This window comes from Labrus bergylta, chromosome 5 (assembly GCF_963930695.1).
Source record: "Labrus bergylta chromosome 5, fLabBer1.1, whole genome shotgun sequence".
In the NCBI taxonomy this organism is placed as follows: Eukaryota; Metazoa; Chordata; class Actinopteri; order Labriformes; family Labridae; genus Labrus; species Labrus bergylta.
Window position 1 is genome coordinate 913,087 of NC_089199.1, and position 18,353 is coordinate 931,439.

General features: G+C 38.8%; 1 protein-coding gene across 1 annotated transcript; it reads right to left on the minus strand.

The window, feature by feature from the left end:
• Positions 1-11,460: 11,460 nt before the first annotated feature.
• On the minus strand, positions 11,461-16,107 carry srsf3b (serine and arginine rich splicing factor 3b). Its single transcript, XM_020642109.2, has 6 exons — positions 15,953-16,107; positions 15,118-15,328; positions 14,864-15,007; positions 12,937-12,975; positions 12,025-12,111; positions 11,461-11,624 (listed from the first exon to the last, which is right to left on the minus strand). The coding sequence occupies exons 2-6, from the start codon at positions 15,318-15,320 to the stop codon at positions 11,597-11,599; spliced, it is 501 nt and encodes a 166-aa protein (XP_020497765.1). The 5' UTR covers positions 15,321-15,328; positions 15,953-16,107; the 3' UTR covers positions 11,461-11,596.
• Between the last annotated feature and the right edge of the window lie 2,246 nt (positions 16,108-18,353).

Sequence of the window (18,353 nt, forward strand, 5' to 3'; positions counted from 1 at the left end):
AAGTCCTCAGCTGAGGGTGTGAAAACTGCAGGCACATAAAGTCACCACTAGGGGGACAATAGACCGTCCACAGACAGCCTGCTCAACAGAACAAGCAGCTGATATTCATTCATGAAGCTCAGAGAGAATGTGACATTCATGGATGTTTTTATTTGTTACAGCAACTTTATGCAAAATTCTCATAAGGATTATTATATTGTGGTATTCTTTCCTATAAGAGCTTCAAGAAGGAAACATGAGTCTCAGGAGAATAAGAAGTCATTATAAATGACCAGGAAGGGCTGGGCCCTTCCTGGCCATTTATAATGAGGCCCCAGGATTCCCATGGCGAGAACAATCAGAAGAAGAAACCATTTGCAGCCCACCCTAACAATTTAGTTAAAGTATCTCAAAAAAGGAGAGGAGAGGTCATTGCCAATATAATGAAATTATGGTTAAAATAATGGATATCACACTTTTGCAGATCAAATTCATCAAATGAGGAAAGTACAGAGTGGTTTACCAGTTGTTTTTTTTAGATTTATTTTTGGGCTTTTTGTGCCTCTATTGTAGAGATAGGACAGTGGATAGAGTCTGAAATCAGGGAGAGAGAGCAGGGAATGACATACGGTAAAGGAGCGACAAGCCGGACTCGATCCTGGGCCGCCCGCCTGGAAGACCATAGCCTCCATACATGGGGCGCGCACACCAACCACTGCGCCACCGATGCCCCAGGGTTTACCAGTTTTATCACAAACATTTCATTTTTTTTAAATTACACTGTTGTTATATAACTTAAAATAAATATGGATTGAACGCTTGCCAAACACATTTTGTCTGACGGGGCTGTGCCCTCACTGAACAGCTCAGCAGAGGAATGTCTGAACTTTTAGGAAATTAATTTACTTTCAGCATAACACAATCAACGAAACAGAACCACAAAAAAAACTGATACTTATAGGGAGAATATCTGAACTGACAAAAAGGTCTTGGGACCCCCTGAACCTTTTGAGGCTTAATATTAGTTAACTATTTGCGCTTTTAAAATGGACAGGCACAGAGCAGTAGAAGGGGAACATCAGATGTAGTCTATTTTAAGAATGTGTTTCTCTGATTGTTCCCCCCCACTTCTTCTCATCCCTGGATATGACGTCAGAGAGATGACAGGGCGGGGCCATGCGCGGGATGGTGAAGGGATGGTGAAGGGAGGAACTGATTCAAAGCCGTGGCGGGAGAGCGAGTCACGCACGGGAGCAATAAGACCCTGCCCAGTTTACTACAGAGCTCCACATGAGGCTGGAGCTCGTGTCGGCCGGGCACTGGGCTGTCACTGGAGCCTCACAAACCCCCCTCAAACCCCCCCTCCCCGTCAAAATACAAACTAAAGAAATTACTCATTCAAGAAGTCAGTATGTGTTTTAAGATTCTCGGCCAAACACACACTTGAAGTGAAACGTACGGATATCAAAAACATACACAACTAAGGTGATATGGTTTGTGAATGCTACAATTAGGCTAGTATTTAACACATTTGTAAAAAATAATAGTTAAATATAAAACGACAGTATTTGGACATCCAAGCAGAATACATGGTGTAGCCTACATGTCTGACCAATTTAATATGTAGACCTCTAGAGCTGCATACAAACACAGAAATAACCATTCAACTAAAAGCACACAAAGAGCTGTTTTAGTGGTTTTACTGAAAATGTTGGTCGTCTGCAGTCAGCTCCAGTTACTTCTTGTTTCAAACTTGATGAATGAAGCAGCTCTCTTTATCTGCTTATCTTTGATATTATTCAGAACAGCTCAGCTGTAATTATTATTAAAGGATGTTTTCAAAAACTAGTCCCTCTCGAATAATTCAAATATGCTTGCTCAATTCAAACGTAGCAGACAAACTAGCTCCTTGTTAAGCTCTCGAAGTTTTGTCATTCCTTGACAGCGGCTGAACTTTTATGAACTCCGGTGGGCGGGGCGGGGTCTGCTGGCTCACAGGGGCGGGGTCTGCTGGCTCACACGTGGATTTCACTCGGTAAACACATGAGCGCACGTGACTCCGTAGTCTGCAGGAAATTCCAGCACAGCGAGATTTGCAGCTCTCTGCCTCTCAGTGCGCATGTCAGCGCGCAGCCTGACTGTGGAGTAGGCCTATCACCTACACACACACACACACACACACACACACACACACACACACACACACACACACACACACACACACACACACACACACACACACACACACACACACACACACACACACACACACACACACACACACACAGAGTTTCCTTAATAAGATGAAGATTTTTTAAGTTCCATTTCAAGTTTATCGATCTCAAAATTGTGTTCTGTTGAGCACTGTTGATTCAATTCAGGTTAGAAATATCTAAAAAGCTCCAGAGTATTCAGGATATCATGAGGGTTAGGGGTTTAGCTTTCCATCACTGGACTATAATTTCAGACTTTGTGTGTATTGTCCCCCTTGTCCATAAGGGAAATGTGACACTCATCATTAAACAGATTAACAGAACAGTTACTGCAGGGTCCATTGGAAATTGTACCCCTGTAAATCACATAATGGTATTAATCCCCTTTTTCCACAAATCAAAATGCCCTGGACAACATAGGTTTAGACCTATATAGGTTCAGATAAAACTCATTGAAAAATAAATCTGAAATGTGAGTTTATACATTATACCTAATGACATATCAAATAAGGCAAAAACTGAAGCAAGAAATAAAAGATCCATGAGGGACAGAATTAAAAACAACAACATTTTAGACCAGCACGAATCTTTCTTGCATTCCTGCTAGAGTTCATATTTTAAGAGATAAGAAAATAAGTTTAAAGTCATTTATTAACCAGTCAAAGGAGGGCTTACTATTTCTCCCCTGCTATAAATAATATTATATTTATCTATAGGTAAAAATGTAATGTAAGAATGTCATTCATTTTGAGTGATAATAAACAACTTATCATTTTAGCCCGAAATCTTTGAGAGACAGGACAAAAACAAATTCACACACTATCACGGCAAAGTTGACTAGAACTGCTGTGTCGACCCCCTGAAGGACTACTTAGTCACTTTGCAGTCATTGTTCATACAAAGTTCAAGCTGCAACAGAAGATGCTACAATGCTAAATGCTATATATGATGCAAACTGGGGAAACCTAAAAACCAAAAAAAGTGCAAGTGTAATATTTTTTATTTGCTATCAGTGTTTCTCAAAGTGCCAACCCGTCTATATCATGCTTCTGTCATTATTTTCTCTAAGTGCTCTGAGGCATGCTTCCCAAAATGGGGGCCTTGCGAGCAACTGAGAAGTGGAGTGGCGAGATGCCTTCCAAAAAGTAAAATAAAAATGTAAAATAATTTAAAATTGTATATTTACCCTTCATTGTGAGAATATATAATAAAATAATCCAATTTAAAATATAACCCTCTCATCAGGTGAAATTAAATGAATGTTAGTTAATGTAAGTTGGCACCTTGAGTAATAATAAAGGTGTCACAAAAAGATGACCACACCTGTGTGTCTATTATGAAGTATTATTTAAGTTTTGTTTGTCCACTAAAATGTATACATGGAAATGACTTCTGGCCTTTCTTTCAGTTAATTACTATTTAAAATAATTGTTTATAGGCTGGTGTGTAAGTGTTTGGAATGGCCTCGCGTGGGTGTGGCTATGTGTTATATACCTTAACCACCGGACAGTGGGGGTCCTCAGTCTCTGGCCCACTTATTTTTCTGGGTCCAAGCTGCATGTTTGAGAACCCCTACGTTAAGGTTTCTTCAGTCTCACCACAGAAGAGGGGTCCTTCAAAATTGAATCTTGTTATAAGAAACGCAGCTGGTATATAAATCTTATGAATGATTTTAACTTAGGGGAAACAGATTTGTGCGATATTCAAAAAAGTTAACGTTGACTCTGGGACCTTTGTGTGTAACCTTCAGTAATAATCATGAAACAACCTTGATTTCAGGACAGTAAGAATAAGTTATTACATTTCCTTTCACACAAGTTCCACTCTTTAATGACTTAATTCTGCCTTAACATTTGCATAACGAACACACTAATAGAACCTCTATAAAATATCAGGTATCAGCCTGGTGTGGTTATGTATTTTCAGTACATGAAAACAGACACTTTTTTTTATAACTTTAGCTATTGTGAACATACTTCAGTAGGTACATAGATTAAAGATACGAACCCCAAAAAGGGCATAATATGGGCTCTTTAAATCAATGCAGGGATGTACACTGAGGCATGGATGATTTTCTGTTATGTTTGTGTAGCTGTTATCAGCAGACACGATTTACGACCTCTCTTCCTGCAGGACTCAGGACTGTGGATTAACATGTTGTCTACTTTTACCAAGGAACAAAGGAACTGATCAATGACTTAAGTCTCCCTCTCAGACAGGCTCTGGAAGACAGGATGTTATGAACTTTTACAACACCTGGAATAAACAATCGAGCGGAAACAGAACACTCTGCTATCTACGAATTGACCCCAAAGACATGAACTGTGACCGAAACCAGTCTCTGCAAAGTCGTAAAATTGACCATCTGCTGAAGAACTGAATTAAATCACAGCTTTCAATTCTGCATCAAATGAACATTTATGTCTTTCTTCATCTGGATATTTGTAATTGTCACATTGAATGTATTATAATCATCTTTTTAAACTCAAAATCTGATTTTCAGAATAGGAATAAGAGTTATATTGTGTTTAATAGGAATTTGACGCTATTGCCATCTAGTGTTAGACTATCCATGAATACGTAACCTTCATAATTATACATTTAGACGTGTTATAAAGCATACTCTTTGATATTAGCTATAGAAGGTGTTATTTAAAGACACCAATTTCGTTTCCTACTAATATTAATATGTCTTATTAAGAGTGTTGACTGTATAACATGGTTTTGTTCACCTACAGGCTGGGATTAACTGAGGATGTTCCCAGATGGTGTGATTTTCATCTCAACATGAATCCGATAGAAATGTTTGTCTAAATATATGACGTGAACCTACATCAACGTGGATCTGATAGAAATAATATTAAAATGAATGTATGGTGACGTATATGTGTTTAAATTCTTATTCTTAATCTTATTGAGTAAACCTCGGTTTAGTTTAAACAAATCCTCCGGTCAGAATGGGAGTCACCCGTGGGCGGCACCTCTCTTTGCCTGCAGACCCCCCTCCTCCCATCCAGGTGATAAGAGTTCACACTGAGCTCAGATCTTTAGTTCTTTTTAGTTTTGGTTTCTTGAAGTTTAGAGCTTCAGCGCTTGCTCGCTTCTCTTCGGACTTCAGTCCGAATCACTTCTTTTAAGTTTGTGCCGTAGAGACGAGTCTCTGCCGAACTTTCTTTTTCACGCACAATTTTTGGAACATCAATTCTTTCTGGCTCAAGCAAGGTTTTTGAACTTTCTTCTCCAAAGTCTTTGCTCTTCAATTTTGAACGCCAATTCCTTAGTTTGGATTCATCAAGATGGCCATCCGGTTAATCTGAATTGGAAATCGACGTATCAAAAGACTCTTTAATATTTTTTCCTGTTGGATCCTGTTGGAGCTTCTGAGACGACGGCTGAACCGACGTACAATCTCCATCCCAGCTGCACACTCCGACCAAGGTGTTAAGGCATCTAATCTGGCCCGTGGACCTCTCTGGACCTGAAAAGAACCGCTTGCCAGAGACTGAAATGCGGGACCAGCCGGCGGAGTTCAAGTACATCTCACAGTAAGACTGTTGGTGGCAAGGGGTGTTGGAAGATTAAGTCTTGAGTCGTGTCTATTCAGAGCCCTCCTTTAAATCCAAATAGAATCCCAAAATTCTTTTATCAACTTCTTCTTTTTGTCCATTTTCTGTTCAAGTCATTCAAACAATACCGCGTCTTATCTCATTACTAAATATATAATGTCACCATACATTATAATTATAATTGCATTATCCTGATCATAATAATCATATTCTTTATCTGTTTCATCTATACCTCATTGTTTACCCCTTTTTATATTAAATTTTACACATAAAATTCAGGACTTTGTCTGTGTGTTTTCTTGTTTAACATTTCCAGAACTTACTTCTTTCAAGATATGAAACTGACTGATTAATTAATTAACTTAAACCATTAAAGCTATTTTCTTCCTTTCACAGGAAGTGGTGCCCCTTCTTAAATACGAGGTTAAATAAAGATATAACATCTTAATAATTTAATTATGCTACATTTGATATTTTGGCCATACAACTGCACAACAGTGAGAGCACAGCTTCATGTAAGAAACTTTGGCAGTGTATATCTGCAGACCTCTAGCTGACGGTATATTTGTCATGATTGAGTATGGACTGTAAATATGGACGAAGCCCAAGTGACGTCACTCATCTGTTACAGCAGGGCGCTTTGGAGTCTTATGGACGGCAGTAGACATGCTGGAAATGCTGTCTCACCCAAACTTTAAGTCGACCTAATGACAGTCTGAGAGCTGGAGCAGAGGCGGGTTTTAAACCTCCTGGTTTTAAACGACAAACCATTGTGCCCACCTGTCAGTCAGGTTAGTTATGCGCCTTTTGTGAATAACGCATAAAATCAAAACGGATGAGTTTTCAAATAGTGAGTGCCATTGAGGCATGAGCTAATCAGAGCAATTTCTTTTTTTTTTAACCAGGCTACAAACATGTCAATTTCTGCCGTAAAAAGTGGAATATTTTTGAATGGGTGTATGACTTTCGATGCTGCAACCAGCTTCAATCGGACACTAAATTAACTACTACAGGATTGCTGCTTGTGATTCAGCTGTTATGTTTTCAGCTGTTGTGTTTTCTTATGTTATGTTTTCTTTCTAGCTGTGTGTGAGAGAGAGTAAGCGTTCTTGCTGGTATGTATTTGAGTCGTATGAGACAACTGAAGTACACATAGATCTGACTTTAACCTCTGCAGTGTGAATACTCTGTCCTGCTTGTACGCCACAGTGTGAGCCCTCAGGGCTGGCCCGACTATCATGACTTTCATCACGACTTTTCTACAATCGTACAGTGTACACCAGGCATTAAGCCAAGTTCAGAAATTGTCAACAACAACAACAACAACAGTCCTAATAGATGCAGCGTGTACAGACCCGACACATTGGGTCCTTGGTTGAGCCAGAGACTAGTGGGGAGCGAGAGAAACACATAGAGACATTCTGTTCATTTACTTGAAGATGATGAAGTTCAAATCAAATTAAAGGATACAATTAGTGCTTCCTGTTTGTTACTCAGCAGCAGCAGTTTGAGCACACAAAGGGCTCTACATGTATGTTAGAGCCATGGATTGATATAATTGTCTTTGTGGTATTTATTTAAGGCTGTTATATATTGGTGTTTTGGGTTATTGATTATTATATCATTTATTAGGATTGTGTTGAGTGGGGGATGTCAGGTCACATGGGTATGGGCGGAGATGTGTTGATTTAACTCACCTGTTCACCTTTTGTTCTCAGTGGAAGAGTGAGCTGGGTTGCCATATTTTTTGTTGACCGCTATTGTTTCTGGTTCACTGTGATTATGAGTCAATGCACGTTATTATAAGTTAAGTTGATTATCTTTTTTACGTTCATAAAAAAGTCAAACTTATTTTTACGTATCGAAGTATTCTCTTGAAAGCGTGTCGGACAAACATATTAGGTCCAACCTTAGCCTCTCAGCGGCTTTAGTCAGCAGCAGAGGGGGTCTGTGTGCCTGCCACAAAAAATCGTATTCATTGAGTGACTTTTGCTCTGCAGCCATTAGGAAAAATTTTGTTAAAGCAAGTGGAATCTATGCATGGTGAATGGAGCTATATCATGTGTGACCATGAGTCTTCTCTTTGGCTTTTTATTACCCACCACTATGGTTATATATTATCTCTATAGGCAAGGTAACACTTTACTTTTTATACCCTCAATGGTCAGGAAAGGTTATCTTAAATAATATTTTACATCTGACTGGATATTATGGCTTGCTTAAAGCTAGAGAAAATGAGATTCTCACTCCAACATTCAAATGCACAGTTTATTGAAATCTGGGGACCTTTTCTGAACTCTGTACACAACCTTTAAAACCATGATCCAGATGCAGCTTGATCATCTCTCTCTTCCAGATGCACAACTAGGTCTTTAATGGGACTGGGGAAATTATCTCACGGCAACACTGGCAGTGACAGTGTAGGGATTGTTTTATAATGGATATTTTTTTTTTTTAATTATTATTATTTATAATTATTGTTTTGTTTTTTGTTTACATTGTTATTTTCATTAACCCAAAAAGTAAAATGGTAACGCAGGCTGTTGTTGTAGGTCCATGCTTTACTTATTTACCATGTGCAGTTAATAGCTTTATTTTTGTGCGTGTCTCTTACTCTTCCTATGTAGTTGTGACTGTTAACTACGTTTGGTGTTTATTTGTAACATCCTCTAATATCAGTGACTGATCAGCACTGCGCTTCATGTACACCATGTTTGTATTTCAATAAAGATTTTGACAAAAAAAAAAACTGACTGTATTTGAATAATTCCAGAAACTGTAGGCTAGTTGATCGAAGTAGAAGGTCCAATAATGTTATAAATGAGTATAAACACATTTTGTCTATATCAGTGTCACACCTATTTTGAAGGGAAAATATCACCTTAGGTCCATGGTACAAAAATGAAGTCACAATCATTGGATTGAACACATTCAGGAAAAAAAGCAGACTCAGATGTGAAGGAGTAAAGCAAATCTTGTTGTCACTGTTACTGCCTGCAAGAGGTAGTCCAACATTAAACCCACATACAACCACACATTGTCTTTGTCAAATAGTTAGCTAGCTTCAGGGCAGGGGTGCCAATAAGAACTTTGGTGATGGTTTGGCAGAGTCAGGCAAGCAGTTTCTTAATTTGCACTTTTTATGCTAATCGTTTGGGACTAAGCTAATCTGTTGCTGTTGCCTTACATTAGGCCTAAACATTGCTTTTTAAGAATTGAGCTATTCAGACTCTCACCCCATCTTATTTAAAATATTTCCTTCGAACATTTTGTCAATATGAGAAAACTGTTTGACAGAGGTCACAATGAGGTTTTTGAAATTGTTTTTACAAAACCCAAAGATGTTCACTGTAAAACTACTGTAAAAGATCGGCTATCCTCCAAAGAGTCTCTGAGTCATACATTTATTTCTTTATGTGTCCATATGGTCAAATCAAACGACTACAGGCTACTAATGTAGGCTATACATTTTATTTATCAGAATCAGATTTATTGACCAGGTATGTTTACACACACAAAGAATTTAACTTTGGTGAACTGTGCTCTTAATTGTGCAAAAGATGCTAAGTAACATGATATTAAGTAAAATGCAGTTATGTGACAGATTGGTCAATTAAGATGTCAATTACAGTATTTACATAAATAAGTGTGCGTATATTATCATTTAAATTAAATAATATATATATACATATATGTATATTCACAGTGATGGTTTGGTTTAGAGTCATTTCACAGAGACAGGTCTGACACTGTGTTATTTAAAACGACTAAATCTAAAAGTATCTCCATTGGGCCGTACCCCCGTGTTTAACACACACAGGCGGAGCTGTATGTTTCATAACAGTGGGTGGAAATACCTCTGCTTCCTGCGTGGATTCCCGCGAGTTCCTTCAGTGTGAGACCCGTCTCCGTGGATACCACGACTCATTGCTCACGTGAGGTCAGACGGCTTGAATAGCACGTGGAAAAAAGCGCTCGCAGATTTGACAAACTTTGTGTCTATGTTATGGCGGTTCACGTGGACTGGGAGCCGTGGGCTTGGCAGGGGTGTGACCGAGAAAAACAATTGGACAGTGGAAGCATAGCTGGTTTTGTGTCTGTGGGAACTTAAATAACCTTAGAGCTGTACATTAGATAAAACACCTTTTATGACCGCATTCAACAATAAAGAACATTTTATGTCAAGCCAGGCTACAGTAACAAACTGAATGAACTAGGGTAGGAGGAAAGGCCATAGAAACTTACAAGTTCCAGAAGTCACAAGTAATAGACTATACAATCACAAACATTCACTTTATCAGCAGCAGAGGGCACCTTTATCTGGACGTCTTCTCCCTTAATTACACAAGAGACATTTTTAACCAACCAGAATGCATCACGACCACACACAGGAAAAGGAGGGGAAACTGTGAACCTGACAGCTATGTTCTCTGACTTTCCTTTAAGTAAAGGTATGTAGTTGGTGGGAAACATCCATCAATCAATTCTTTAACACTGAATTTTTTTTATTTATTTTTTTACATTTCTGTAAGTTCATTGATTAAATTTTGCTGGAAGGTCTTGACATCTCGTCAGTCTGAAAAATCGATTTTTAGAAACAAATCTCTCCATCTACTTCTGTTGCGAGGCTTTCTAGGATTACTTTAAAGCTTAATCAGTTTCAAATAATCTAAACTTTAATATTTATTTATACTGTTTGACTAAGTTGTGACTGCCACCAGTAAAAAAATGTATATACACAAACACACACGTATCCACACACATAAGATCTAAACTGTCATGTGAATAAAGTCAAAGCTCATTTTCTAGTAACGTTTGTATTGCATTGCAGTTAATCATGTTGACTTGTACACATGGCAACGTCTCAGCAGCACCACCAAGTGTCACTGATGCTGATCATTACCCAGATCTGACCAAAGAAATACGTTACCTATTTTAACACAAATCTACTGTCCACAGAAGTTTAACATGCTGCTTCAAGCCGAATCAATGTGTCAATCGATCAACTTCTATTTACATTATTTCAATGTGACAATGACTTCATCTTGATCAAACTCTGAGGTGGCGTGCTCAAACAGTGGGTGCCCATGAGATTAAAAAAAAAAAAAAGTGTACTACCACTACCTTATATATATAAAAAAGAAACATGGGTCTTGTCTTGATCAACCAGTATTTTAATAGAGACCATTTTACAGAGTATCAAACAAAGAAAAAAAAAGAAAAACTTCAAAGACAAAAATATCATTTGTGTTGACTACACCTTCTTTTAACTCAATGCTCATTAAAGTTTTGCATCTTGAATTAGGGGTGCATTTATCACAACCAACCAACAAACTGACAGAAACCTTCAGTATGAAGTAAGAAAGTAGCACATTGAAAAACGGTTGGATTTATAGACAATCAAATAGGAGGGACTCGTTGTAAATCATCCCAACCCTTTAAAAATAAATTTTAAAAAATTTGCTGGCGTTTACACAATGGAAAAAAAACGAGGTACTAACACTAAGTGAAACTACACAGTACATTCATTGACAAAACAAAAACCCTCTTTCGAGATTAACTGGTGAACTGGAATGCTGGGTGGCACAACTGTTTCAGGACAGATGAGATGGATGTGACTTCACACCTGTACACACCCACTTGATGTGTTTGAAAATGTTCTATAAACAAGAGAGGGGGAGAGGGACTAAAATGCTTGATAGTTTAAAAAAAAAAAAAAAAAAAAAAACTCAACACAAAAATGACCACATTGGTCACGTTTAAATCATCCATCACATGAAACGGCCATGCATGTAAAACCGTTCATCTCAGCTCCCTTTACTCCTGACAGACGCTGCTCTACTTCCTGTCTGCAGACCTGGAGCGGCTGTGGGGAAGGAAGAGACATTTTTGTAGTTATCAGAGGGGGGGGGGCGCGCGCGCACACACACACAGGATGCTTTGAATTTCCCTCGGGATCAAGTATCTAACAGACGTTTTACACGTTTTTACAGTATAGGCTAGAGTCAGATGGTTTCAGCCTTTTATTTGGTTTCTTTTTATTGGTATTATTACAACTTTGGATTGTAATATTATATAATTTTGTTTAACTATTCTTGCTAGGTATTTGTATTATATGTCTTCTTTTTGTTGCTGTTTTCAGATTGTACAATGTAAAAGATTTTTTGAAACACACACACGCAGTGTCCTCGCGTCACAGGCTGATTTAATTTACATTAAAATAACATGTTACAACACAAAGACTGATGTTAAAAAGATATCAGTACCTCCTTGATCGTGAAAAAGACCTTGAAGGTTTATGGTTCCTGTCCCGAGACAGGGACCTCTCCCTCCTCCTGTCTCTGGAGAAAGACCTGTAAAAGAACAACCACAGTATTTAAATGATGATGGATGCAGGACTACTAGAATATGGCTAGGATAACCAGTACAGATTTAGGATACAGGCTGTGGTCTGCCATGTACCTAAGCTTGTAAGTGAGTTCAGTTGAGCTTAGTAGAGACTAGACCAGTTGTAGCCAATTGAGGATGTTAGGATTTATATTGTGTTCAGCAATGTCTACAACGTGCAGTTTCTGTACAGCTGTGTCGTTCTTTTAGTTGCATCTGTTTTCACGTTCGGGAGTTTGCGCTCCTACTAGCTACAGTACGGTAGTCGAGCTCTCAGCCTGCAGGGAAAGTTGGCAGAGGCACAGACCTGCTAGCTTGCAAGTCACGCTGCCTGACTCCGCTGGTCAATCTTTAACACTCTTTCAATCAAAAGAACACTCCACAAGGTTTATTTACGGAACAATATACCACTGTTTTAATGCATGATTATGACCTCGTGAGGAAGAAAAGATGTGGAAAAAGTTGTGCAGCCAGCCTGGTCTGTGTTGCCCTGTGCTTTCCCAGCACAGGCTGCACAGCGTGCACTCAGCTTTCAATACACAATGAATGGGGATGGCTTTTTAATCACGTCAACCGCGGTAATGACGGCACGTGTTTCAGTATTTTATACTGGTATATTGGTCACACCGGTGTACAAGACGTAGCCAACTTTTAAGACGAAAAATAGGTATTAAAAGTGCGTCTTATACACCGGATTTTACGGTACATCTTAACAATATGACATGCAAGAAAACAGAATTCTTATCCCTTAAGATTCAAGCTTTTTAGGTAGCTATTGTAATTTGACATACCTGCTGCGACTGCGGCTGAAGCTCCTCCTGCGTGGGGATCTGCGCAGGGAAAATACAGACACGTTAAGAACAAACACAGGGAAACTGATCCCCCGTAGAGCTCCACACTGTTTTTAATCCTTTTCTTAAACGGGCCTCCTTCAACACAGCCCTTTGTCTATCTCAGCAACCCAAAAATTAAAAGACCTGAGTGGATTTCAGGAACATAATCATCTTAATAAGACAAAGAAAACATCTAACTTGCAATGGACAGAGTGCATAAAGATGGAATGTGTTTAGGAACCATTACTCACCTATCCCACATTGCCTTAGGCATCTCTTAATAAATGTACCCGTGCAAAGTGGTAGAGAAGAATGTGCTCTATGGTTAGTGTGAAAAACTTTCATGGCGCCTCAGCATTAAAGCTTATGAAATAATCAAAGGGAGCTCATAAGCAAACTCTGGCCCTCCATTTAGTTGATTATACTGTGCTATGAACTAGTGTGGGAATACACTCAGAGGCCACCATCTGTATGAAACTTGTCCACTGCACTTAAGGAATAAAAAGCTAGAAACAAAAATGTATTGGTCACTGAGTATAAGTCTTATAATCTGCTATAACCAACCATACAGCACAAAAAGGAGAGAAAAAAAACACCTTTTGATATTCAGTGGGGGGTTGAGAGGAGGTTTGATTTGTATGGCTTTATTATTCTGCTCAGAGCCCCAAAAGACATACTAAATGTTTGTTTATAAACGAAATCTCAAGTCTGGTGCAAATAATTTAAAAGAATAACCTTTTGAAACCACCTGTCTCTTCACTTTCATAACTGATATCAGCAGTGTACTGAATGAAGCAGGAAAACTTACTAGTATTTTTGGTTTTCAACAAGCTAGATATGACGAAAGGGAGGCAGACTGTCGGCCGGGTAGGTAGAATTGGCTGAATAGGACTGGCCAGATGCTGCAAGGTGATTAGGTGGCAGGCAGATGGGGGCTGGCTGTGGCTTTTTTCCTGCTTTAATTGGTTAGCCGAAGGCTGCTGTTGGTAGGTTGTAGACATTTGAGTACGTAATACGCTGATTGGTCGGGAATGAGAGGTGGGCCGCTGCCGTTTGGGTTTAGGCTGAAGGAGGAGGAGGTTGAGTAGGGCATGCTGAGGAACCAATGGGTTGGTGCAACCTGACGACTGGCCATGCCTTGGTCATGTGACAGCACCAGCCAAGCTGATTGGGGCACGATGGTCAGCAGTCACATGATGCTGAAAGAGGACTAGTTGATTGACTCAGAGGGTGGTGAGAAGAGGCATGGTGGTGGCTCTGCAACGGGTTTCATTCTTATTAATATAGATGAAAAATAAAAAGCATCCTCAAACAAAACGAAAAAATTCATCACATTTGGCACTTAAATCCCCCCCAAAAGTTAAGTTAACAGTTTCTTCCAACATTGGAAGACTTCTGCCATTTAAGAGCAGGTAAAATATTAACACATTGAATGTGTACCTAAAAATGTCCCCTTAGAAGAAATAATTAGTGCCTGAAGAAGATGTTTGAGTCTTGCAGTTCAGATTTTAAGATGCATTTCAAGTAGAAATGCTGCACTAGATACCTGGTCAAATTTTGTTTTTCAGATTTTGGTTATGAACCAGTTCAGCTACCTGCACAAGATAGATATATATATATATATATATATATATATATATACACACACACACACACACACACATACATATATACACACACACACACACACACATATATAAGCATTAGGAATAGTAACAATCACAAGTGTATACTAAATCGAGAAGACTAACACTATACCAAGACTGGAGAAACATAAGCAATTCTCTAATACTGTGGATCGGAGGATGGAATCAGTAAGTCACAGAAATGTATAAATCACAAGATGTGTCTCTACTGGCCAATGCAAAATAAACTCATGTGTCACCTTCGCCTTGCTGGAGGGCTCCGCCGCCTGTAGTCATCTCGGTCTCCTCGAGGACGTCTGCTCCACGAAGGGGGAGCGCCTCTGGTTCGGCTGCGTTTCTCACCGTTTGACAGCTCTACTCTTACCCGGCAACCACACAAATTGCTACAAAACAAGCAGACCCCTTTTTTAAAATCACTGTACCTTTAGTGCTATGAGTGATTCATTTGAATGCTTATTGACATGTTTAGTCGTTGGTTGAGATTTTAGCCTACCGTCCATCGAGCTCACGCACTGCATCAGTTGCATCTCTTGGATCTTCAAACTCTACAAAGGCAAAACCAGGAGGGTTTCTGGCCACCCAAACACTTCGGAGAGGACCATAGTAGCCAAACGACCTCTCCAACTCTGTTTTGTTCCCATTGTTGCCCAGATTTCCAACATAGACCTTGCAGTCAAGCGGACAGTCACGATGCATGACGGATCCTGCAAAATGATGAACAAAGAAAGGAAATTGGTTATTAACTCAGATAATAATGGGAAAACATAATGCTTCCATATCTACAGCTGGAATTGTGTAAGTTAGGTTCATACACCACATTTTTATTCAAAGATTAAGCAACCAAATGGATGCATGAGACAATAAAACTGATTATCCTATAATGATTTAGTCTTTTTGAAATGCTTCAGAACTGAAAAGGGGTCTTTGGCCGACATGTCTGTTTGACTAGCAGGCTAACGTTGTGCTAACCATGTCCTTGTAACATGTGTTTTATAGTATTCATATACTATACATCAGCCCCTAGGTATGTTTAAAAATACTGTTATACTATTATTTATCTGTACGCTAACACTGTACCAATATCGTGTTTTTGAATTAAATGTTTTCGTGCTCAAACTTTGATTCGACACCTTGAAGCTAATGTAGCTAACGGCAGCTAAAATGGCTGTCGCATCCTGAGGCCTAGTGTTCAGTAGCAGCATTTGGCTAACACACACATATCAAACAATATAGACAAAGGCACACAGCACCACGATTATTGAATTTAAACATGTGATTCTTCCACAGTTCTACAACGAATCACAAACATGAAATGTGTTCCAGCATACCTCTTTTCTTATACAATCACAGTTGAGACAGGACGCACTTCCCTCGCTGGTTTGTTCCTCTCGGTCGTCGAAGGAAAATGGCGTGACGGCAAATAAGCCACCTTTGTCAGTGGGAAAACCAGGTCGCTGCTCCCGGGAGGGCGGGGTTAGTGAGTATCAGTGTGTATGCCTCTCTTGCCTTCTGCAAAAAGATAATTCATATCACAAGTGCTTCACGTCACCTTAATAAGTGAGAAATATTTCTGATACATTTGTGAATTTCGTTCAGAACTTTAAATGGAAGAATAGCGTGCTGAGCTGGTATTCATTATCAAACGCACACTCTAAAATGGGTGCGTTACACTGCGTTACCATCTTTGGCCACAGCATGACAGTCATTGGGTTGTGGCGCTGTTCCGACTTTGTGTGTGTGTGCGTGTGTGTGTGTGTGTGTGTGTGTGTGTGTGTGTGTGTGTGTGTGTGTGTGTGTGTGTGTGTGTGTGTTGTTTTTTCTTCAAAAAATCTTTTACATTGTACAATCTGAAAACAGCAACAAAAAGAAGACATATAATACAAATACCGAGCAAGAATAGTTAAACAAAATTATATAATATTACAATCCAAAGTTGTAATAATACCAATAAAAAGAAACCAAATCAAAATAAAGGGCTGAAACCATCTGACTCTAGCCTATAATATAAAAACGTGTAAAACGTCTGTTAGATAGAGAGAGAGAGAGAGAGAGAGAGAGAGAGAGAGAGATACTTTATTGATCCCGAGGGAAATTCAAAGCATCCAGTAGCAGGTTACAAAGACGTACATGACATTAAACATTTGTTACAAATTAACCACAAAACTGACGCCCCCCTCTCATACATATATATAAACCCCCAAAAAGATTTAAATAATACCCCTAGATGAATCAAACTTAAACTGTGCAATTAAAAATAGATTTATACAAGAAATGTACATAACCTGTGCAGGGATAAAAATATATGTGACATTTAAACAAAAACCTATAAACAGTTGAGGAAAAAAATCTGTAATTACAAAAAATCTGTAATCAGACTACTAGACTGTAATTGTTGACTCATCCTGCACTCAGTGGCGTTTACTAATTATCTAAGAGCTTTGTTGAAGCGAATGCTCCAATCAAATTCATCCCAACATTATGTCCTGCCTTATTGTGATTGGTTCTATCCCGTTTCAGTAGGAAAGACACCCGACACAGCAGTTACATATTTTCAAAGTTCCTTTTATGAGGACTTTAAAACATGTTACTTTATAAAAATTGACTCTGAAAAGTAACACAACTGAGTGGAACATATAAATGTATATACTTAATTCTTTAAGGGCTTAAAAATATGTATTTCTAAAATATCTAATGAGAGGAAAAGTGCTACATTGAATTGCAAGAAAGCCACTCGCAGCCTCCAACACAGCCCAGATAGTGTATTTTTTTTTTTTTTACAGAAGTTCTCTGACAAGGCAAATCTGCAATCATTATTTTATTTCTAGGGTGGCCGCTAGGGTTGGCCAATCAGATCCCCTGGCACCCCTGGGCCAAACAATCATTATGTCCAGATTAGTTGCCACCCAAATATCAATGAAGCCAAATAGCCCAAATAGCCCTTGTTGTGTTGTATGTCTGTGTTATGTCACGTGTTTAAAGTGTGTATAGCTTGCAAGCTTAATGACACTTTGATTCAGACACTTATCTAAACTGAAGTCCAGCTAGTCTATTACCTTAAAACAAAGTTGATTGAACTATCAAAGCATTAAGTTCTGCCATTCTGACAGTACTCAAAGGCTTATTTTGGTAAGTTGTGCAGTATGCCATCAAATGCTATCCTTGCTCTTTTTACAACTGATTGTGTATACTTTCATTAGGCTACATTATCTGAAAACTATCAATTTAATGGCATGACAGATAGTTATTTGATGGCATCTTTACCCTGGTTTTTCATCCAGTTTTGTATTTCACTAACTTAATCTAAGAAAACCAACACATTGTCTGCTTTTACAAATTTGACCCTAACGCGTTCCCCAGAAGGTTACATCTGTCTATACTGTCAGATAAAAGCAATTCAATAGGTCCCTTGTGGATATTCTTTACCTAAATTATAGATTTGGTAATGGGCTGATAAACAACTCAGTTACAACTTTGTAGTGGGAAATCAATGATCTTTATCCTGAAAATAGAGCTCTAACATTAAGCATGTATATGCTAAATTACTATTAGCCTACATTTTTATGCCAATTTCATAAACTGAGCAAAAGCAGTTGCCTAATTTTCTCAAACATACTGTCCTCACCTCATCCCCTTGCAACTATTGTGGAAGATCATGGGCACTAGGATTTAAGGAGGTGCCAAATGAGGACAGGCATCTGGATGAAGGATGATCTGTTTGTCTTCTACTCA

Excerpts from the sequence above, each read along its gene's own strand:
- srsf3b (XM_020642109.2), bottom strand. The coding sequence starts at position 15,320 with ATGCATCGTGACTGTCCGCTTGACTGCAAGGTCTATGTTGGAAATCTG. Across the intron at positions 12,976-14,863 it reads AGCCCTCCAGCAAGGCGAAG|ATCCCCACGCAGGAGGAGCT; the intron begins GTGACACATGAG and ends TTCCCTGCGCAG. Across the intron at positions 12,112-12,936 it reads TTCAGCCGCAGTCGCAGCAG|GTCTTTCTCCAGAGACAGGA; the intron begins GTATGTCAAATT and ends GTTCTTTTACAG.